General features: G+C 52.2%; 2 protein-coding genes across 2 annotated transcripts; both read right to left on the bottom strand.

Moving 5' to 3' along the window:
* Positions 1-361: 361 nt before the first annotated feature.
* ABCF3 (ATP binding cassette subfamily F member 3) lies at positions 362-8,868 on the bottom strand. Its single transcript, XM_082839658.1, has 21 exons — positions 8,692-8,868; positions 8,316-8,463; positions 8,096-8,175; positions 7,544-7,590; positions 7,280-7,377; positions 7,056-7,178; positions 6,624-6,890; positions 6,231-6,311; positions 6,083-6,142; positions 5,925-5,981; positions 5,791-5,813; positions 5,625-5,680; positions 5,307-5,507; positions 5,130-5,206; positions 2,789-2,833; positions 2,576-2,708; positions 1,856-1,944; positions 1,660-1,751; positions 1,340-1,472; positions 1,114-1,201; positions 362-1,024 (listed from the first exon to the last, which is right to left on the bottom strand). Exons 1-21 carry the CDS (start codon positions 8,861-8,863, stop codon positions 866-868), a joined length of 2,229 nt encoding a protein of 742 aa, XP_082695784.1. The 5' UTR covers positions 8,864-8,868; the 3' UTR covers positions 362-865.
* Positions 8,869-10,524: 1,656 nt separating this feature from the next.
* On the bottom strand, positions 10,525-19,524 carry AP2M1 (adaptor related protein complex 2 subunit mu 1). Its single transcript, XM_082839685.1, has 11 exons — positions 19,428-19,524; positions 17,372-17,488; positions 15,308-15,573; positions 14,507-14,589; positions 13,760-13,895; positions 13,528-13,669; positions 12,901-13,020; positions 12,660-12,795; positions 12,459-12,556; positions 11,812-11,923; positions 10,525-11,146 (listed from the first exon to the last, which is right to left on the bottom strand). Exons 2-11 carry the CDS (start codon positions 17,443-17,445, stop codon positions 11,012-11,014), a joined length of 1,302 nt encoding a protein of 433 aa, XP_082695811.1. The 5' UTR covers positions 17,446-17,488; positions 19,428-19,524; the 3' UTR covers positions 10,525-11,011.
* Positions 19,525-22,330: the final 2,806 nt, after the last annotated feature.

Consider the following 22,330-nt stretch of genomic DNA (forward strand, 5'->3'; position numbering starts at 1 on the left):
GACAGGGACCACAAGCTGGTAAGGGGTGAAAGGCCCGAGAGTCTGGCAAACAGGCAGGCACAGACCCTACACCAGCTAGCCTCAACTGGCCCATCTGCAAATCTGAGGTTGGAAGAGAGTGATGGGGCCTGTGAGAAGGCTCTCAGATCAGAGGTCCAGATCAGAGAAGAAGAGTGAGCCTGGGCCAGAGACCACTGGAGAAAGCAGCTGGCAAACCATGTTTGAGGCCGGGTTACAGAATCAGTTTACTCTCTCAAGCAGTGGGGCTGAGACAGCAGAACCCAGACCCCTTCAGCTGAGGCTGAGCCCGGGCCAGAGGGAACAGCACCGCAGTGATGTAATATGCCGCCCTTCATCACTAGCTTGGTCCACTGCAAGGCCGACCCCCAGCGGCTTCAATGACATCTCTGCCCAGGGGCAACACTGATACTGCCATGGCCTCCTCCACATGACCGACACAAATGCCACAGGAAAATGACAAATCAGAGAGCCTACACTCCTTAACTGTGGGCAAACACTGTAGCCCCGCGCCAGGGAGCAGCAGAGGCGAGGCGAGGAAGATGCAGGGAGATTTAATTTACATGTGGCCACTCAGAGCCCAGTCGCAGCTGGGGCAGTGGGGGGAGAACCTAAAATCCCAGAGGGCACCCCCATTCCCTTCCTCTTGGAAGACCAGTCCTTAAAGACCCTTAGGTGGGGCTCCCTGGGTTGCGCAAGAGGACGCTCCAATCAAAAGGAGAGATTTAGGAATAAGGCTGTCCCCAAAGTCGGGGTAAGTCCATGGCCGGAGATGGTTGCCTACGTGGTGGCCCAGGGGTCTGAGAGACCAGTCCATGTCCTGGGCACAGTCCTCAGCTTGGTGGCCCTAGAGGAAGCCCTCACGGCGGAACTGTTCCTGGAGAAGAGCTCGGTACTGGTCAAATCCCCCCTCGACCCGGGTGACGCCGCCTCCTTCACACACCCACAGCTCTTGGCACACCAGCCGGATGAAGCGTTCATCGTGGGACACCAGAATCACACCACCCTGAAAGACAGGAGACCAGGGAGCACTCAGGGGGCCCCTAAGGGGTGCTGAGGCCTGGGAAGGAGTGGGCAGTGTGAAGGTACACTCACCCTGAAACTGTTGAGAGCGCGGCCCAGAGCCTCAATGGTCTCCATATCCAGGTGGTTTGTGGGTTCATCCAGAATGTAGAAGTTGGGGCTGGAAGGCAGAACCCAGGAAGGTGGGAAGTTACGGGGGCTGGGAGAAAAGGAACTCTGATACGAAGGCAAGACAATCATTTTCCATTAGGAAAGAGTGGGAAAGGGGAGGGCAAAGCTCTTGAAAAGGAGGCCTCACCAGGGCATGGTCATCTGAGCAAAGGCCACCCGGCTCTTCTGGCCCCCAGACAAGCTGGCAACAGGGCGCACGGCCAGTTCTCCAGAGATGCCATACCGGCCCAGCTGGTGACGGTATTCCTCCTCAGGCCGTCCTAGAATAGGCCCCACCCCACCGTGTGGGTTCTCAGCCCAACTCCCTCCCTTCACATTCCCCCCAGCCCCACCCCCAATGCATATGTCCTCACACCCAGCGTCGGGGGGCTGCTCAGCAACCCCAGGTAGGCCTAGCTGTAGGCGTCAGGCCCGGCCCTCCTTCCCCAACTCAAATCCCTGACGCACCAGGGAACTTGCGTGCCAGCAATTCCACAGCACTGACATTCAGGTCCAGCTGCTCCACGTGGTGCTGGCTGAAATAGCCAATCTTCAGATTCCTGCAGGCAGACGGAAAGGTGGAGAGAGGGCATGGAGGGCAATGGCCATAAAAGAGTGCAGCTACAGCACAGGAGGGTTTGGAGAGCGGCGACGTAGGCCCTACCTGTGAGCATGTCTGATGCCCCGAACAGGTGCCAGATCCCCCATAAGGAGCTTCAACATGGTAGACTTCCCAGCCCCATTCTCCCCAACCTGTAAGAAGTAACAAGAGAATGTAAAGAGAATCCTTGTGCGGGATACAGAAGTGGAGGAGATGAGAATGGGTCTCAGCTAGTCCCAGGGACTCCAACAACTAAAAAAATATTTTTAAGGAACTATAGATAAAAATGAAGGAAGATGTAAAAGGGACCAATACCTAAGTACCCACTAAGTGCAAGGGTATTAATTCTCCCAATAACCAAGTGAGTTAGACATTATCTCCATTTTAAGGATGAGGAGGCTGCTTAGTAACCAAGCTAGGAAATGGCAGAGTTAGGAATCGAAGTCTGACCATGAAGCCCATGCTCTCTCCTCTATGTTCCACAGTTTGAGGAAACTCAGAGCTGAGACCAGTAAGACAAAGTACTGCTCTAAGTATTTATAAAATACCACATGCCAGGCTCTCCATCTATGCCGCAGAGCGGCCCTGTGAGGCTGGAGGAGGGGCCAGTACAAGTATAGCAAAGTCCTCCCCCGGGAGGAGGGGCCAAGTATAGCAAAGTCCTCAGCCCAGGCGCTGACTCCTACTCCTGGGGACCTTCTCCCCCATGTGGCCAATCCACACCACATACAGGGGTGGGAGAGTCCAGTCCCAGCTCACGAAACAGAGAAACAGCAACCATACCACACAGATGCGGGATTCAAGATCAGCAGAGACGGTGAGACAGCTGAAGATGACATGCTTTGGGTCATAGTAGAAATCCACCTCATCTAGCTGCAGAATTGGTGGTGAGAATTTCTCAAACCCATCGGGGAACCTGCAAGAAGTGGGGGTGAGGAGCACGAGGGCAGCCAGAAACAAGAGCTTCCCCACCTGCCCCTCTGGCCCAGCACTCACTTCATCACTACCTCCAACTCCTTGTCCACGGGTTTCAGCTCCGGTCTGAGGAGAGAGGAGACAGACTAGGTTTACAACTTTAAAAAATAAATTTGTTTTTGTCACACAAGTAATACACATGCCAGAAAAATAGGATTCTTTTTTGGTGGTTCTTTTGTCCTCCCTGTTAATATACTGTGACGTATGTTTCAAGGTCACAAAATCCTAAATAAGCCTTATGACTCCCCTACCACCAGCACATCCAGAAATATTGCTTCAAGATTAAACCTCCAATGCTCTCCTGGGTATGTATCCGAAAAAAATGAAAACACTAATTCGAAAAGATACATGCACCCCAATGTTCACAGCAGTATTGTTTACAACTGCCAAGATACAGAAGCAACCTAAGTGTCTGCACATCCACAGATGAATGAATACACACACACACACACACACAATGGAAAACGACTCAGCCACAAAAAAAGAATAAAATTTTGCCATCTGTAACAACATGGATGGACTTGAAGAATATTATGCTAAGTGAAATAAGGCAGAGAAAAAATATACTGTATGATATCACTTATAGGTGGAATCTAAAAAATAAAGCTAGTGAATATAACAAAAAAGAAACAGACTCACAGATATAGAGAACAAACTAGTAGTTACCAGTGGGGAGAGGAAAGGGGTGGAGGGGCAAGATTGGGGTAGAGGATTAAGAGATACAAACTACTATGTATAAAATAAATAAGCTACAAGAATATATTACATCACACAGAGAATACCGCCGATATTTTACGATAACTATAAATGAAATGTAACCTTTAAATATTGTGAATCACTATGCTGTACAAGTGAAACTTATATAATACTGCATATCAACTGCACCTCAATTAAAAAAACCTCCACGGCTTCCCTAGTGGCGCAGTGGTTGAGAATCTGCCTGCCAACGCAGGGGACATGGGTTCGAGCCGTGGCCTGGGAGGATCCCACATGCCGCAGAGCAAGTGAGCCCGTGCGCCACAACTACTGAGCCTGCATGTCTGGAGCCTGTGCTCCGCAACAAGAGAGGCCACGATAGTGAGAGGCCCGTGCACCGCGATGAAGAGTGGCCCCCGCTTGCCCCAACTGGGGAAAGCCCTCGCACAGAAACGAAGACCCAACACAGACAAAAATAAATTAAATAAATAAATTTTAAAAACAAAAAACCCTCCAATGCTCAACACCATTAGTCATTAAGGAAATACAAATCAAGATCACAATGAGATATCACTTCACACCCACTAGGATGGCTAAAATTTGAAAGACAGATAATAAGTGTTGGCAAGAAGGCAGAGAAATTGGAACCCTCATACATTGCTGGCAGGAATGTAAAATGGTGCAGCTGCTTTTAGAAACAGTTTGGAGGGCTTCCCTGGTGGCACAGTGGTTAAGAATCCGCCTGCCAATGCAGGCGACACAGGTTTGAGCCCTGGTCCAGGAAGATCCCATATGCCGTGGCGCAACTAAGCCCATGTGCCAACTACTGAGCCTGCGCTCTAGAGCCCGCGAGCCACAACTACTGAGCCCACGTGCCACAACTACTGAAGCCTGTGCACCTAGAGCCCGTGCTCTGCAACGAGAAGCCACCGCAATAAGAAGCCTGAGCACCGCAACGAAGAGTAGCCCCCACTCGCCACAACTAGAGAAAGCCCACATGCAGCAACGAAGAGCCAACAGAGCCAAAAATAAATACATAAATAAATAAATAAACAAAATAAAATAAAATAAAATAAAAAGTTTGGCAGTTCCTCAAAAATTTAAACATAGAATTACCATGTAACCCAGCAATTCCATTCCTAGGTATGTACCCAAGAGAATAGAAAACACATGTCTACACAAAAACTTGTACACAAATGTTCACAGCAGCATTATTCATAAGAGCCAAAAAGAGGAAATAATCCAAACGTCTACCACCTGATGAGTCAACAAACAAAATGTGGACTATCCATACAACAGAATATTATCTGGTCATAAAGAGGAGTAAAGCACTAATCCATGCTCCGACACAATGAACCTCGAAAACGTTACGTTAAGCGAAAAAAGCCAGACACAAAAGATTACGTGTACAATTCCATTTATACGAAATGTCCAGAATTAGCAAATATATACAGACAGAAAGTAGACTGATAGTTGCCTAGGCCAGGGGGCAAGATTAACTCTCCAAGAGCAGTAACAGAATACCCTGCCTTCCTGCAGGGGAGGAAATTAAAGTTGGTTTGTAGAAAAGAGGAGATCTAAAATGGGAGGGCAAGGGGTGGCCTACAAAATGACGGAAGAAAATAAGAGACATGAGTCAAAGCCTGGTCAGAGACACTGTACTCACAGCTTCTCCAGCATCTTGAGTTTGCTCTGCACTTGAGAGGCTCTGTTGGCGTTGTAGCGAAACCGGTCGATGAAAACCTGCAGGTGGATGAGTTCAGGTACTGTTCAGCTCCCTCACTCCCCACAACTCTAATACCCATGGGATGGGGCAGGTCCCCAGCGCTGCCTGCTCCCACACCTGGATATGCTGGCGATATTGCTGCTGGGCCTCATATTCACGCTGCTGATTGAGCAGCCGCTCCTGCTTGCTCTTGATGAAGGTCTCAAAGTCTCCCCGGTAACCATCCAGCCGCTGGCTGTGCAGGTGGATGATGTCTGTGGCTATGGCATTCAGGAAGTTGCGGTCGTGGGAGACGACCAGGATTGTGGAGGGCCACGTCTGAGGGGGGGGTCACAGGATGGCAGGCCCAGTTTGGGAAGGCAGTCAGCTCCCAGACCCCAACGGTCTTGGAGGCAGACCTTTCCCAGACTTACTCTGGCACCTGTAGGCACTCACCTGCAGGTAATTCTCCAGCCACAGGATGGCCCTTACATCCAGCATGTTTGTGGGTTCTGGAAAAGTGGAGGAGGACACGTTTGGGATAGAAGGGCTAGAGAACTGGGAACTTGGATGATGGCATGCTTTTGCACCCCAAAGTCAGGGTGCCCCATTTCAAACTCACCATCTAACAGCAGCAGATCTGGCCTGTGGAAAAGAAGAACGCAAGGCTTGAGGTTTTAGGCCAGCGACTTGTTGCCACCCCCAAGAGCCAAGCCCATCCTCCACAGTATCCATACCCAGGCCCAGGAGACTCACCTAGCAAACAGAGCCCGGGCGAGGGCCAGTCTCATCCTCCAGCCACCTGAGAACTCCCTAAAGAGAGACAGAGCTGCATCACAAGGGCGAGTGTTCACGAGAACAGGCAGAGGCAGAGCCAACAGTGTTCAGAGCCAAGAATGGTAAGGGCCACTCACCGCGTGGGCTGCTGCTGCATTTTGGGGGTAAAGCCAAGCCCAGCAAGAATGACTGATGCTCTAGGAGTGAAGAAATGAAAGAACCTGGTTGGAACAGGTAACAGAAGGGAAAGAGGAAATCTGAAGAAAGGAAGGGAAGTTTAAATACCTGGCAGGTGCTTTGTCAGCCTCAATCTCCTCCAACTTGGCATAGATTTCTGCCAGCTGTGCAGCTTCTGAGCCCTCGGCCCTAGGAATGGGGGAAGGGCAATCAGCCTGAGTGGGCGCAGTCTACTAGTATATCCTGCACCCCAGGACAGTTGCAAAGCAGGCCACTGGCTGCCTTGTTGCCGGGACAGGAACAGAGCACAGGAAGGACTTGCTCACGGCGGTGAGGGCAATGGGCACTGTGCCAGGAACAAGGGATTTACAGCCCCACAGCGCCAAGTTCTAAGATCTGCTGCCTACTAGGATGGGCACACGAATTGTGGATTGTGCCAGCACGGCAGGCACTCTGTGAAGCACAGCCGCTGCTGGTCAATCCCTCGCCAGGAGCCCTCACCTGCCAGCAGCAATCTGGGCGCTGAGCTCCCGCTCCCGACGCAGGAGATCTTCTCGCACAGTATCACTCTCCAGCACACTCTGCAGGGCAGGGGTGTCGTCTCCAGCAACCTCCTGCTCCACGTGCAGCAGGGAAATGTGGGCTGGAACCCGCAGGCTCCGGGTGGCCAGCATCTTCAGCAGCGTCGTCTTCCCTAGTCCATTCCGACCCACCAGCCCATAGCGGCGGCCCCATGCCAGGTTCACATCTGCTCCAGCCAGCAGTACCCTGCAGAGGTGGTAGGAAAGAGACAAAGGGTACTCTAGAGGTAGTTGCACAGCAAGTTGAACAACAAAAACCTAACTATTTTTAGCCCCATTTCACCTCTCCTAATTCTCCTTTAACTGGAAAAAGAAAAATATCACCCCCACTCCCCCACTGCCACTCCCTCACCTATCGCCAAAAGACACATCAAAGTTCTCAATTCGCACATCGTAGGATTTGTTCTTGCCAGATGATTCCAACCGACTCTCCTTTCTGCTGCCTGCCTGGCTGGCTGATGCCTCTTCCAAAACTCTTTTAAAGGGAGAAATGGATGGCTTTTAGCACTCCCAAGCACCCTTCCATCCCAATAGAGACTGCTCTGCTCTCTTCTCAGCCCTTCTCACTAAACTCACAGAGGACTGCTGGTCTTGAGTGTGTCCTTCTCTGAGCGCTTCTCCTGCTTTGCCTTCAGTCGAGCTTCAGCTTTCTCTAGCTTCTTTGCATTCACTGTCTAAGGGTCCAAACACAACCATTTCATCCTAGGGTGTAGGCTCGGAGACTCAGGAAAAGACAATCAGAAATCCCCCAGAAAGATACTCCAATATTTAGAGACAGTCAACTCCCACTCCCCCCCATAGATACAGCCCTCTCCTTTTCTTCCTCCTCCCCCTCCTCACCGAGGACTGTTCCCTCTTTAGCAGGCCTGGAAGTTTGGTGCCACAGTCTGTAAGCGATAAGAAAAGCTGTCACCTTCTCCCTGAGGGAAGGGAAACTAACATTTTGAGTAACTAACACAAACTAAACACAGACACATACATTTAAAGGAAAGCCTTACAAATTCTGGAGATAGGTATCATCCTCCCAACACTTAAAAACAAAACAAAAACTCAATTCACAGATTAAGGATACAGAGACTGGGAGCAGACAGGCAACTCTTACAAGATCATGCAGTTGGTTAGTAAGTCGCAAAATTGGGGAGTGAACCCAAGACTGTCCAGCTGCAAGGCCCATATGCTTCCTACCACACCCAAGAGCTTAGAGAACTCTCCAATCCTAATCCCTTTATTAACGGGCTCATCTGCCCTCTGTAAAGACATCAGCTAGTTCCTACAACCTTGTTCTGTGGAACAGAGGTACGAAGAGTCCTGAGCTCCAGGGCGCAGGTGGCTAGGGGGTGGAGGCCAAGAAAAGGACACAGGGCAGCTAGTTCAATCTTCCCTCACTCTCACCGTAGCTCTCTGTTATCTTTGACAACTGGATGGGGGCGTCTAGTAGCACCTGGCTGTTTCCCTGGGTCTGTGGCTCAGTCCTTGAGGGTAGGGATAGAAAGCAAAGAGTTAGAAGTGGAGGAGAAAGCTCTGTGGCCGTCAGACCTTCCTCCCTCACGTCTCCTCTCCTGACCGTCCGCCCTCCCATCTCCCCCACGAATATCCCTGCCCTGGCACGTACAGGCGCAGAGTGTTGTACATGCGCTGGCACACGGCCCTGATGCCAGCGTCATCCTTGCTGTCCCCGGACACCTCTTGCAACAGTTCCCCCACAGCTTCCACCAGGTCATCCACAGACTCGAAGTCCGCACTGCCGCTGTGCAAGACGCCTAGGGCGGGCGTGGCAAGACGAGGAAAATACCAGGTAGGGTGGACATACAAGCAGTTTTAATCCCCGTACCGTGGCCCCAGTCCGGGCTCCAGAACCAACTGGCCCTCGGGACAAGAGGTCACGCAGAGGAGAGGCCTAGCAGCGGTCCCCGGCACTGCCCTCCCTTAGTACTTCCCCCCTGACTACCACTTCGGCATCCCCAGCGCGTTGATTCGGTTCGGCTCACCCGTCACGTAGTCGAAGACCTGTCCGTCAATTTCGGGGAACTCGCTCCGCAGGATTTCAGCGCAAGTCGCCATGTTCCAGTTGGGATCCCGTCCGCGCAGTCGCCGTGAGACCTCGGCCAAGGCCCGCCCCCTGCCCGTCCCCGAAATCTCTCCCTTCCTTCCAAAGCGCATGCGAAACGGTGACGTAAGAAATGCGCAGAGTGCGCAGAACCCGGTGGGCGGGGTGAACGGCGCTGGAGGAACGGTGTGCAAGCGCCGCTTAGAGTCTACGCTGAGCCACACTCTCTGCGCTTGCGCAACCCTTTCCACTAAAAAATTAGCCACACGTGCCGTGCTCGCTGCCTTCTGGGAGGTGGAGATCCTGCTGGTGGCGGGGGCGGGGTGCAGGGAAGCTCGCGGTTTATCTGGGAACCTCCCAAGAAGGGCGGTTGATAAAGTACTTCGGCCTTGCTAGATTCTGTACGCTCACTTGAGGCGCGTCAGCCGCTGCGCGCCTGTCCGGGACCATTTTGGAGCTCGCCGAGAGCTTTGCTGACTCAACGCTGGTCCCTGAGCTCTTAGAAGCCCCTGGCGCCGTTCTGTGCAGCCGCGCGTTTTGTTCCGGTTCTCTGGCCCTACGGGCTGCTTGTCTTGGTCAGGTAGCCAGCCCGCCCGCGACCTGCACTCAGTGCTCTCACACTTGACAGCTCAGCTGACTTCAGCGAATTACGTCCTCCCATCACCCCCGGGGCACTGCCTCACTGACCGCCGCGGGGCAAGAAAACCAGATCGACAAGGTTTGTGTAAATGCACTATTTTTTCCCTACCTACACCCAAAGCAGAGACTTCCTCGTACCCTGATGATGCTACTGCTTCACATTTAATGTGAATATTCTTCCAACTGGGCTCTAAAATTGTCACCTAAAGTCACAACGTTATCCATCCTTTTGGCATTGTGAGGAATCGATCCTGTTATTTCCATTTTATATTAAACACAGGGAAAGTAATTCTGACGGGGAAACTACAGAACTATTTGGTTTTTTCAACATTGCAAGAGCTAAGGGAGAACCTGTGATTTTTAAGATTTAAGAAGCATTCACCAATCACAATGGACCTTGTTTGGATCCAGATGTAAATTGTGAAAATGTTTGTAGGACACTTGGATTAAGCACGAACACAGATTGGATGTGATTATTAAGGAGATGACAAGTTAAACCACCATGATGCGACATGAGGGTTCATTATATATTTTCTCTTAATAGATGTTTTAGGTTTAAAAAGGTTGAGACCAAGCAAGGGAAAACCAGTGATGGCAAATCTTTATCTGCTCCAACACATCAGCAGAAGATGAAGCACTCCCCTCACGGACTCACTCACCACACAATTCTATGAAGAGGGGGAGGCACAGTGGGAGGAATTTTCTAAGAGGCCTGGGAAGAGTCATTTTTCCTTTTTACAACCCACCCACTGAGGTCTGTGAAGCCTGAGTAACTGCCAGGAGGATGGAATTAAGAGGTCAGTTTCTAAGGATGGCTGGAAAGACCAAATGTAAACCTTGCTTAATCTCTGCTGATTAGAAAAATACCTGCCTAAAGCTGAGAATGATTTTAAGGAAAGAATCTCTACCCTCAGGGAACCGGGGCCAGGTAGGGCTGCTTGTCCTTGAGGCTATTTTCTCAGAGGAGATGGCAGACCTGGGGCTAACACCTGTCAGGGGCTTAGATGGCCCTGAGGGACATAACAATTGAGACAAAAGAGAGTTTGGAATAGAAAATTCTACTCCTGGCAGGCCAAGTAAGACAGGGGAGGACAGTCCCACCAGACCCCCTCCCCGTGTACCTTCCACTTCAACATTTAGCCAGCAACACCATTCTACAGAGTTTATTAGGTTTATAACTGGACAAAGTCACACGTTGTACAAAATGAAGCTCACACTATCCCAAAGCAGAGTAGGAATCGAGGGCTGGGGATCTGTTACTGGCCTTTGGGGGAGCTCCGAGGTGAGGGGCAGCCGACCCTCCCACTCCAGAGAGATGTGGCCACAGGGGAGGGGAGGAGATGGGGCCCACCTGGCTTTGGTCGCAGAACTCAGAGCCTGGCATGGGGCTGGGGCAGGCAGATGGACGGAGGAGCAGGAACCTCAGAAACCACCCTGCCCAGGGAGCCCAGGGACTGCTCCAACAGTCCCACTCACAACGTGGTTGGTCCAGACCTAGACGAAGGGGCTGGTGCAAAGGGAAGGCAGCAAAGCAGGAGGGAGACACTGACGTGTGGTGACCAAGGGCACCCAGACCCGTGGAAGAGGGTGGGTGGGGAGGCGGGCTAGCTGCCACTAGGCAGCTAGCAGCGGGTCTCATAAATGCCGCTGCGGCCAATGTAGCGCACCCATTTGATGACGTCGTGGTCGCTGTAGTTCAGCTTCGGTTCAAACACCTTCAAGTAGCGCACCTTGAGACCAGAAGGCGCAAATGGCACCTGGGCAAGGGACAGCTCCAGTTAGGAACGTGACCTTCCTTTCACTGCCACTCTCCTCCGGGAAGTTCCATAGCCTTGCCCTACCTCATCTCTCTACTACAGGTGTCTGAATGGTTGGGACCCTGAAAGAAGCTGAAGGAAGCTGGGGTGGTGAGGGGTCCTCTAAGAGGTTACTAAGGAAGAAAGCATATCCAGGAGTAACTAGCAATCATTTGGGTTTGAAGTCAGGCCCTGCCTGTGATGACTTGAATCAATTCCTTTAATGAGCAGGTGGCAGCAACCAAAGACCTGCCTTAGAACATACTTATCCTGCTCAATATTAGGGACTTAAACAATAAGGTGGAAAAAATTACATGTCTAACGTGCACAAAGCAAAGTCAGCCCATTTTCCTGTCTGTAAACTTTGTGTCTTGCCTGACATGCAAGCTATTTCAGTTTTCCCTAAGAATTGTTTTATGACAAGCCAAAGGAAGTCAAGGATTTTTGTCGGTGTGAATAGCAATTTCTAGTAGGAGGCCTAAGGCGGGAAGGAATGGGTCTGTGAATTGAAATCACTTCTCTCTGGGCCTCAGTTTCCTCGTCTGCAAGGTGGTAGGTGCAGAGGTTGATCTGAATGATCTCTAAAGCACACCCTGCCGTGGCTCTAAGCCCCTTCTCTGCCATACCTCAAAGTTCATTGAAATGGGGGGTCGAGCCCATTTCTTCTTGTCGTTGGTGGGCAGAAGCTCAATCTCAGCGCTGATCTGCGATTCCTTCATGCCTGCCATGCGCTTGATCCTGGGAACACAGGGGCCCTGGTAGCCTGGAGGAGCTTCAAGGGGGGTTGCCCCTTTGGGGAGGTTGCGGGGTGGTAGGGAAGAGAACCCAGGAGCTTGTGGGAGGTGCTAGGGCAAGGAAATGTGGTAAGGACTCTGATAACCTCTTGCTATGAAACCTTGGGTCTGTTATTCCTTTAGCACTGTGGGCTGCACGCAGTTTCTGCTTAAGATACATGGCCATGCTATCCCTTGCTCTCTACTTCACAGAGGTATTGCAAGGGCAAATAGGGAAATGTTAAAGAATCTTGATAAATAAATGCATGGATGCATGCACCCCAGTGCAGGCATGTGCACACTTACACAGAGGTATAAGGGGTGAGAACACAAGCAAAGGCTCCTGGAGAAGCAGTCACCCTCGTTCCCCGCCCCCCCCCCACCCCCCCCCCCCGCCCACACACACACTCACTCACTCACAGGACAAAAGGTGAAACTTAACAAGAGGGTACACCAAGGCATCTTGAGCCCTGCTGTGGCCTCATGAAGGAAAGACTCACTTCCACACGATGGCGTTCTCGCTGGCCTTGTACTTGGCCTTCCCCTTCATGCAGATCACCTGCACCCCACTGGTGTTCAGGGGGGTTGGGATCCTCACCTAGAAGTGACACACCTGTCAGGGAGCTCTGTCAAACCCTGACATCAGCTCTCTTTATTCCTGCAGACAAGTGCTTCCTCCTCCCCAAGTCCCTTATCCTCACCTCAATCTTCTGAGCCAGGAGTGAGGGCTTGAAGTTGGACTTAATGACCACCTTGACCTCCAGCTTGGTGCGTCCCACTTCCCGAACTAGCGGGATCACTCGGAAAGGAAGGATGATGTCCTTGGTTGTGCGATACCTTTAGGGGTGTGAGACCTACAGGTTGGCACAGCAGAGCCTGTTCTCCTCCCTCTCCCCCCATCTCTGCCAACAGCAACCCCTGCTCCTCACACCCCAATGGCACCTCATGAGCTCAAATTCTCCATCTGGTGGGATGAAGCTGATGCTGCGCTCCGAGTCAAACTTGCTGAGTCGCACACACTGGTGGAAGGTACAGTCGTCAATGGCAATTGACTGCTTCCCGCTGCAAGCAGGGACAGAAGGTCTCCTCATTGGTACAAGAGACTAGCACGAGAGAGTCGGGCTGGGAGATTAGCCCACCCCCAAAGGCTGCCAGAGCCTGGACAGGCGTGCACTATAATCTATGGAAAGCTGTCAGAATGCAGCTGTCTGACTTGCGGGTCCTTGTCCCAGAGTTATGGATGAGTGGGAGCTTTGCAAACTCATCATCTTTTGAGAGCTCTGCTGCTTGGAACCCAAAGTTTCAGGCACACTGGGCAGGGGCCATCAGTATGTACAGAAGAATCTTGGTCCTTGGGATCAAACAAAGGGGCTTACTCTGAGTAGGATGAGGACAATCCCCTCATCTCTCTTAACACAGATACCAAGAGCAACCAGGCTAAGCACACCCTTAGGAAAAGGGAGTTTGCATTACTGCAAAAATGAAATCCAGAAGGAACTTGTGATTCACCAGGCTCTGCTCAGCCCTCCAAGGTCCACCCTCTCCCACCAGCTCCCCTGCCTCAGGCACCTCTTGCTTGTCTCATCAGCTGTGCCTTTGCCCTGCTTCTCAATGACAATCTTGTCATTCATCCCAAACTTGCACTCGGGCATGCCACTCAGGTAGCTCTTCATCACCACCCGGCCTGACACATGGGCGCTCAGCACCTGCCCTGGTGATGGACAGATAAACAGGAGCAGCTGAGTCAGGACCAATATCCTGCCCTGGCCCCCATCCCGCTTCATCACGAGAGGGCCCTCACCCTGTGGGGACATGAGGAGGTTCACACTCTCCAGCACATCCAGGAAGAGCTCGTTCCGGCGATACTTGATGCCCTCCCGCCGCCAGCCAATCTGCCCGGTCACCTGGCTGGTGATCTGAGACTGCTCTTCTTTTGTCTACATGGGGAATAGAGACAAACAGCAAGGCCTCACTCCTCTCCCCCTTCAATCCAGTTGTCTCCATCCCCACTCCACCCTCATCCCCTCTCCCTTCTAGTCCCCACCCTGTGACCCATCTTCCCCCATGGGGCAGCGCCTGGAGGAAACTGAGCAAAGCTGCAAGGGTGGAAGCTGAGGGAACAGCTTACCTGATGCTGGAGAACACAGGGCCAACATGGTGCCCACAGGAAGCAGCAGAGGAGCGCAGATGGGAAGAGGCAGGCAGAAAAGAAGGAGAAGGCTATGAGGCCTGGATCCTAGAAGAGGGCCCAAGCTCTCTCCTCCTGAGGAATGCCAAGCCTCCAGAGCAGTCCACACCCACCCTTCCCGCAGTGTAGAAGGAAACTGCTTGAGCTGTATCCCCAGTAACAGAGATGCTGAGTTGGCAAGCTCCAGGGGTGGGAGAGGGCTACACAGAGCAAAAGAGGCCTGCGGTCATGGCAGGAGGCTCAGGCCAGCACTTCCTGTCAGGGGCAGGCTCATGAGTCAGCTCAGACAACGCTTGGGGGCCAGCGGGGATGAAGGGAGGTTGGGCTCCACCCTGACTACAGCCTGTACAATTTGAGTACCTGGCTCTTGATGCCCTGCTGGGTGATGAAGGTTTTCAGCGCGCCTGTCTCTGAGTTCTGTGGGTAGCCAAAATCTAGGATCTCTGCAAAAGGAAGGGAGCCATCAGCTCCTAGAAAAAGCGGAAGGCTCCTTTGATCCAGTCCCTCCCCTGGCCTGGATATATCTGGCCAGCATAGCTCCAAAAGACATTTAGGCACCATCTGCAGCAAAGTTTTAGCATTTACTCTAGGATTTGTGCTTTATAAGAAAACAATGAAAACATCACGGGTTTTTTTCAAATAGAAAAAATCAGCAGAAGAGTTGCATGGCCAGTGGGTGAGAGGTCAAGAAGCCCTTAGCCCTGAAAAGACAGAGATGTTGGGAAGATGAAAGGACTCTGTTCACTTAAATCATACCCTACAGAGGAAGAGAGGTAACGACGCGCCCGGAGGGGCCTATATCATCTCACGCTTGTCCAGGCTCTGAGGCAGCTGTTGCGATGGAAAGCTGGGAGGAGAGTCAGTGTGGTAAGACCCAAACCACAAAGATAAGAGGATGAAATGTGCTTAACTGAACTGCAGGAGGACCAGCCACCAAAAGACCTTTTGGTCTTCCCCTACCTCCATTCGCTAGCCTATTTTTGTATTCACTTCAGATCAGCCTTTAGTTCTGGATTTGGACTGTCCTCCTCAGAGCTCAAAATACCAGATAGTCAGGAAAGGAAGTTCAGAGGGCACTGGAGCCTCAGACCTGCTCCCACCTCCAGGCCAGGCCCCAGCAGGTGCATCCCCACCCTAGACCCACTGCCCCGCCAGCCTCACCATCCAGCAGCTCATATATGAGCACAAAATTGTTCTTGATGTTCTCTTCGCTGATCTTGCCAAAGTAGGCAGCCATTACGTCACACATCTTATAGAGGAATTCGAAGACCATGGCAGCATTGACATTCTGCTTGGTGACAGCTGCCAGCCAGATGTTGGACCGCTTAACATGGAAGAAACTGGTGCGAGCAATGTTGGTGACGGGGCTGCGCACCTGCTGCCGGGCATGGATAACATTGACCCGAAAGGCGTCCACTGCGTTCCTCCTGAGAGAAAAGGGTGCACAGAGGCTGCTCAGTACATGGGCAAACCTCACTCTGCAGGGATCAACCACAGCTAACAAACAGCCACCCCCCTCTCTGCTGAAGTCTGACATGCACTCTAAAGCCAATGCCTAAACTGTTGGGGTGGTTCCCTAGGGCTCCTCCCAGTGGGGGCACGGGTGGGGCGGCGGGAAGGGCCAGTGCTAGGCTGATATCTGAAGGCCAGTGAGGTCCATCAGGTTTCGAGAAGTATGTTCCTGACTTCCAGGCCTGGCCCCAGTTTTCCTGCTGCCACCTCTATAGCTTCTCAGTAAGCTCCAGGCCCAGATGAGAAAGAGACGCTGCTGCTTCTCCAGTCTTTCCACTAGTGATCCCACCAGTGGGGAAGGCTGGCTCCTCCAGAAGTTAGACAAAACCAGCATGACTTCAGAGAAGGCTCTAATCTACTGAGGGAAAAGCCGAGGGGCCATGGAGCTGGGCCACCCCATTCTTGTCCAGGATCCAATTCCAGGGCAAGTTCAGGGATGAAAAAGGATGAACAAAACAACGATGTGGGGACTGGGGTGGGGGGACAGGATCCCCCACCCACCTGTGCCTGGGCAGCAGCTTAACAGGCCGCTTACCTATTGCTACGGCAGCCAATGAGATGGGATGAGAGAAATGATGCCAGCAAGAAGAGGAGAGTGACAGCAACGAAAGAGAGGATTAGACACCAACACACTGGGGTGGGCAGCACACACCACGAGGTGGAAGCAGACGGGCAACAGACAAGGGGTGGAGAGCACAGCAAGGCATGCAAGATGGTGTATGTCCTGGCCTTGGCTTAACCAGGCCCATCCAGGGTGCGAGTGGGGTGTGGGTGGGTATATGCAAGCCAGGCACTGCCACAACTCTAGCCCATGCCCCACCACCAGCCAACGGACAAACAGCCACAAAGACCAGGCTAGCCCATTAGCCAAGAAACCGGGAGCCACTGCAGCAGGCCCATCTCTGACTGTCTATTCTAAGCAATTCCAGGAAGAAAAACAGGGCAGCATGAACCAAAGGAGCCTAATCTCGTTAGAGCCGCTGAGGCTGGGGTAAGTCCCCTCTGTCAGGGAACAGCAGTGGCATGCAGGGTGGGGCAGAATGAGAAGTGAGGCTGTGCCTCCTTATAGAGGTCTGAGGCACACAGGACAAGGAGCTGTTCCCAGGCTACTCTGATAGGCCAGAAAGGCAGCACAGCCTCCCTGCTCATCCCTCAGTGACCCGGAGAGTGTCTCAGGCTTGCTCACCACCTCTCCTCCAGGAGTAGCCCAGAGGTACTGAAAACAGCTGAGTCAGCAGCCTGACTCCTGAGAAAGGGAGAGGCGTTCAAGAGTCCAGCGAAGACTCTCACCATGAGAAGGGCTTGTGAGAGCAAGACTTAGGTGGATTAGTACCACCAGCCTGACCACTGACTCCACCCGCTGGAGACAGATCTCCCTTCTCCTCAAAGGAGAGATCAATCTGCCCGGCCAAAAGCACTCAGCTAGAGCAACCAGGTCTGTCACTGCAGCAAACAGGAGGCAGGAAGGGCAGGAGTTCCTAAGACTGTGGGGGGCCTGCCTTTTCACAGGTCCCACCAAGCAGCCAGCAACTGGCTGCCTGGCCAGCACCACCAGACCTAATGGGAACCAGGCTGTATTAGCTGAGCTTCCAGGATGAAGCAAGGGGTGGGGGCCTTCAAGCCAATCAAGCCTCTGGGAGAAAGAGACCTGGTCCTGCATGCTGGGGAGGTGGGTGGGGGTGGGGGCAAAGCTGGCTCAGCCAGGGGACTCACCCGATATCATCTCGGTAGACTCGGGAGATGAGCACCTCCCCCTTGTGATTATAGATGAATAAGCCTCCAATCATGGCGGCAGCTCAGTCTCCGCGGCCCATCGCTCTGAGAACAGACCTAGGATGGGGGGGGTCAGGGTAAGGGAAGGTCTCAGAACACCTGCCAATGTTCCCTGTGAGGCTGTGCAGGTCACTGGCTGGGCTTTTTTTCTGACTTGATCCTCCAGCAAGTGACCCTGCAACCCTCCCAGGCATGCCCCTCCCCTTAGCCAGGCTCCAGTTCCTGTTTATCCCATACTGGAAGGGAGAAAAGGGAGAGGGACTGAGGCCCAGGATTCTAAGGCCATTTTGACCCCCCCCTCCCGCCCCTTTTCTGGGGCTGAGCCCAGAGTAGCCCCTCCCCCATTTCACAGTGCTGAGCTCAGCAAGGCCCCTTCCTGTGCAGACTCTCACTCAGGCTCTAGCTGGTGAGTCACGGTGAAGGCCTGCCTGTGGCTGCAGGAATGGTGGTAGGAATGACTCCAGTTGGTTCAGGCCTGGGGCCCCCAGGCAAAGCTTTAGGAGCGCCCAGTCCCTCAGGCTCCACTACCCTTCTGAGAAGGCACCAGGGCCCGAACCTCCAGCTCTCTAATTCACAGAAGTCTAAACATTCCAGGAAAGGGTGTGTAGGGTGTGGGGAGGAAGAGAGAAGGGAGGCCTTAGGCCCTGACATGGACCCTGGAGTGTGGCTCCAACCTCTCCCAGGCAGTCAGATAAACAGCAAAAGAGCAGAGTAGAAAGGCCCCAGCTCTGACAGACTACACTTCAGTGACCCAAGCTGCTTATTAGTTATTTTTGACCACCTCTCTTTTAAAAAGAAAGGCTCCCTCTCAGCTCCCAAGTGCAATGAAAATACAGGGGTGTGGGGGAATGGGGTGGGTGCAGGTTCATAAAAATCAAGAGATCCTTCCAGCTGAAATTCTGTGATTCCAGACCCACAGCATAATTCGCTTCTGACCCGAGTGCCTATAAACGAGGGGCAGAATCCCTGAATTATCCAAATTATTTGGGTCAAACTAATTTAGACTGTTTGCAGTGAGAAAAAGGGTTAATTTAGTTCTAGATTTCCTGGATTAGCCCTGGTGTTAATTTCACAGGGGACAGTTTAGCAGACTTTTCTAAACTGGAAAATAAAGCCTATTACTGTGGCAGTCAAGGTCTCCCAGACTGCGTGAGAAGTCTCTCAAGGTGGTGGACACATCCCATTCCTCAGTCCCAAAGAGACTGGGAGAGGAAGCGCAAAATGGAGGTAGAGCCCTGGGCAAAGAACCAAGTTCACAGGTATCAAATGGTAGGGAGCTCAGGGCATCAGAGAAGCACAGGTGGGGCCCAGGAAAGGAATGGCATATTTAGTTAAGGGACAGACTGGCAGCAACAGCCAGGAAGTATACTCAGGTGAGCCCACAGCGGCAACAGGTATGGTGGGGGCACCTGGAGAAGAGAGTTTCCAGTATGTCAAAAGTCAAGGCTTTAAAGAGGAAAAAACGGCAGGGAGAGACTAGTAGTGGTAAATAAGGGAAAGCTGGGTAGACGTAGCTTGCTATGGCGTGCAGGTGTAGAAGCAGGCGGGGGTGGTGGGCTTTTCGCCCTGGGGAGGAGAACGTCGCGGGTAAAGATGGTTCCAGGGAGTGCGGGGGCTGTCACTCAACTGCGAGGAGGGGTGCCGCAGGGTGGGAAGCTTGTCCTTGCGCCGAGAGGAGGAGGCACCGCGGGGTAGGGGGTTGTCACGATCCTAGGGAGGGGGCCGTCGCGGGGCATCCCTGCTCTGGGAGGATTCTAGTAGGGTCCCCTTCTCACAGGAAGCTCCGGGCGGGTCAGGTGGAGGGCACCGCTCAGCGCCCGTCCTGCAACCGCGCCCGGGGCGCCCCCGCCCCGCCGTCAGCTCCCTCCCGTATCTGAAGGCTGAGGCCACTCCCGGGTGTGGACTGCTTTCCGCGTAGCGCAGTGCAGGGAAGAGCAAAGCTGGGCAGCCAGGCAGGCGTCTTCCTTCACCCCGTACGGCTAGATCCCTAACTCACCTGGTGTCCGCAGGCCCCTGCTCAGCCAGCCTAGCCACTCTCCGGATCCCAAGATGTCCGCCCGCCCCCTGCTCGCCTGCCCGCTGCCTCGGCTTTCACTGCAGTGCCGCGGCACCGCCCCGGCCTCTGCTGCGCGTGCGCATCCGCCGAGGTCGCAGACTACAAATCCCGTCAGGCCTCTCGGCCTTCTCGCTTACAATTATAAACCCCCTAAGTTTGGCAAAACTACAACTACCGCGGCCTTTGAGAACCTTCGAAGGAGGGAGTAGGCGTGCCTTGGGGGAGGGGTAGGAGTGGCCTTATTCAGCCCTACCCGAAATACACAATCCAGAATACGCTGCTACACTCCTCGCTTCATTTTCCCCATTGAGCATTCTGGGGATTGTAGTCTCTGCAATCCCTCCTGTTCCTATATCAGTGTTTCCGAGAGCCTCAGAGGATTAGTGCTGGTTGTTGAGGCCTGGCTGTTAAGCCTTGAATTGCTGTAGGCCTTTTCAGTCTCCAGAGCCCGAGGACTGGTTGTCCTCACTTTACACACACGAGCGCGCGCGCGCGCACACACACACACACACACACACACACACACACACACGACTTGGCAGTAGAAGAGTTTGTACTGAGTTTACTGCTTTATAACACCACCTCTGATTTTCCCAAGCTTTTTTGCATGATATATTTGTTCTAGACATGAGCCTTTTCCCAGGGATCAAGACCCAGGGTAGGGGGCAGGGTGTGAGGCGGCAAATATTTGGAAGAAACTAGCTAAAGCTTTTCAAAAATATGTCTGTTCTACCTCAGCTATACCTATGTGACTGTGAGCTCCTCAAGGCCAGGAGGACCTGTGCGCCTTCTAGTGACAGGCATATATATTGCTTAAAAAACCGTTGGCAAGTTGAATTTAATTTGACATGGGATTTGAAATCCCTTCTCTGATGGAGTTGATTTTCACATCCAAGCTGAGAAGAAGAGACAGAGCCAGTCCTGGCACATGAAAGGCCTTCCTGGCTCTTGCAGGACCTGCAGAACATCTGTTGGCTCTTCTCTTTCTGTAGGAAAAGATACCCTGCTGCCTTCCCTAGGCAGGGCTGAGCCCATCATGAGAGGAACAAAGGGCACCAAACGGTAAACCTAGTCGCAAACCTTACTGTTCCTAGCATCCTCCTGCTAGAAGCCAGAATATGGCAGGATGATCTGACTTCCTGCAAATCGGGGTCACAGCTTTAAGCCATTAAATGACTGAATACAGGCACTTCTAATTCTTGAATCAGCACTCAAGGTTTACTTCTACCTTTCCAAAAGCTTCGTCCTCAGTACATATCCTAAACCCCTACCAATTTAGAATAAATAATAATAATAATAGTAATAATAACAATAGCTACCATTTATTGAGCACCTATTCTACTGTGTGCCAGGCACTGTGCTAGGCACTTTTCGTACAATATCTAACTTAAATCCTCACAACAACCCTGTGAGGTAGGTATTATTATCATCATTTTACATATGAGGAAACTGAGGCTCAGAGAGACTGAATAACTCTCTTATCACGCAACCAAAAAGTAGTAGAGCTGGGATTCAAACCCAGAATAACCTGACTCCAAATCCCATGCTCCTGTGAACTAGAGTAGAGGCAGAGGGGAGAGGAAGGGCCAAATTCAAGAAAGATTGTTGGAGTGGAATGGATATGTTATACTGACTAGTAAAATATGGGAAGGAATTTAAGCCCATAAATGTTTCTAGCTGGTGAGCCTATGAAGAGTGTGATGAAGGTAACCAGGATTGGAATTCAGAAGGAACACACTTCGGGGCGGGGGGGGGGAAGGAAATGAGTTGAGTCCACGTGGACACGTCCATGGAGAGGTCCAGCGGGTGGTAAAAATACAGATCTAAAGATAAAGGGAAGTTAGGGCTGGAGATACATATTTGGGAATCACCAGCATATTAATGGCAGTTGAGGATGTCAGGATGGATGATACCGTTTCGGGAGTAAATACAGAGGAAAGAGAAGTGGAACAGAGATAAAATACAGGGACCCTGAAGGCATGAGCAATAGTGGAGGAATCCTCAAGAGTCAGAGACAGAAGAATCAGAGGAGGAAGAGAAGTACAGGAGGCAGCCCTATAGCGGTGGCTAGAGGAAACCATGTTCTGGGTTGGGAGCAAACCTAGAGCTCCCAGAAGAAAGGCAAGACTGAGTCACACTTCTAACACAGCCCTTATGCACCCCAAATCCCAGGGAATATTTGTTAAATGAATGAATGCCAAAATACCCCTACCCTGGATTGCTCCAAGACCTGGAGCTTAGGACTTCATCTTACGCTTGACATCCCAGACCTAAAAATATGGAAGCCTAGGTGAGCCAGAATTTATAGAAGAGGCTCACAGAGAGAGTTGTGATTCGCTTAAATGGGAGAATAAGGTAAAAACTAAAACTTGGCACTCTGTCTGGAAGTCCCAGAAGTCCCCCTGCCTAACTTTGCTCTGGGTTATCATGGTGATGGTGAAAACACAGGAGGGTGTGTGGGGCGCGGGGCAAGGTGAGAACAGCCTGTCAGTTGCCTGGGGGGTCCTGCGCTGAGCCCAACCTGAGACCCAGATTATGGGCTTTAACCAGATAGAAATATTATGGGGACATGTGTGGGAGGTTTGAGGGCTATGAAGAAAGGGAGAGAGAAATCAGGGGACCAGCCCCATAACCTAGGAGCGGACTGGGAGAGAGGGTCCAGCCCTCTGGTCAGGGACCAGCCCTGAGGCTTAAGTGAACTTGCATAGGCACGTGTGTGTTGGGGCAGGGGGTGGGGGAGGTGTGTGTGAGAAAGAGGGAGAGAGGGAAAGAGAGAGAGTCTCTCACACATGGGCGAGAGGTTGGGTGCTCCTCAGAAGCCTAGTGACTCAACGGGTTAAAGT

This window comes from Leucopleurus acutus (assembly GCF_964270905.1).
Source record: "Leucopleurus acutus genome assembly, chromosome: 5".
In the NCBI taxonomy this organism is placed as follows: Eukaryota; Metazoa; Chordata; class Mammalia; order Artiodactyla; family Delphinidae; genus Leucopleurus; species Leucopleurus acutus.

What these genes read in the sequence shown, in the direction of transcription:
- ABCF3 (XM_082839658.1), bottom strand. Translation starts at nt 8,863, where the DNA reads ATGCGCTTTGGAAGGAAGGGAGAGATTTCGGGGACGGGCAGGGGGCGG. An exon ending in AAAGATAACAGAGAGCTACG is followed by an intron (nt 7,591 to 8,095) that starts GTGAGAGTGAGG and finishes TATCGCTTACAG; the next exon opens with ACTGTGGCACCAAACTTCCA. An exon ending in GGCTGGAGAATTACCTGCAG is followed by an intron (nt 5,508 to 5,624) that starts GTGAGTGCCTAC and finishes CCCCCCCCTCAG; the next exon opens with ACGTGGCCCTCCACAATCCT.
- AP2M1 (XM_082839685.1), bottom strand. Translation starts at nt 17,445, where the DNA reads ATGATTGGAGGCTTATTCATCTATAATCACAAGGGGGAGGTGCTCATC. An exon ending in AGCAGGGCATCAAGAGCCAG is followed by an intron (nt 13,896 to 14,506) that starts GTACTCAAATTG and finishes TTCCCCATGTAG; the next exon opens with ACAAAAGAAGAGCAGTCTCA. An exon ending in GGAGAATTTGAGCTCATGAG is followed by an intron (nt 12,796 to 12,900) that starts GTGCCATTGGGG and finishes ACACCCCTAAAG; the next exon opens with GTATCGCACAACCAAGGACA.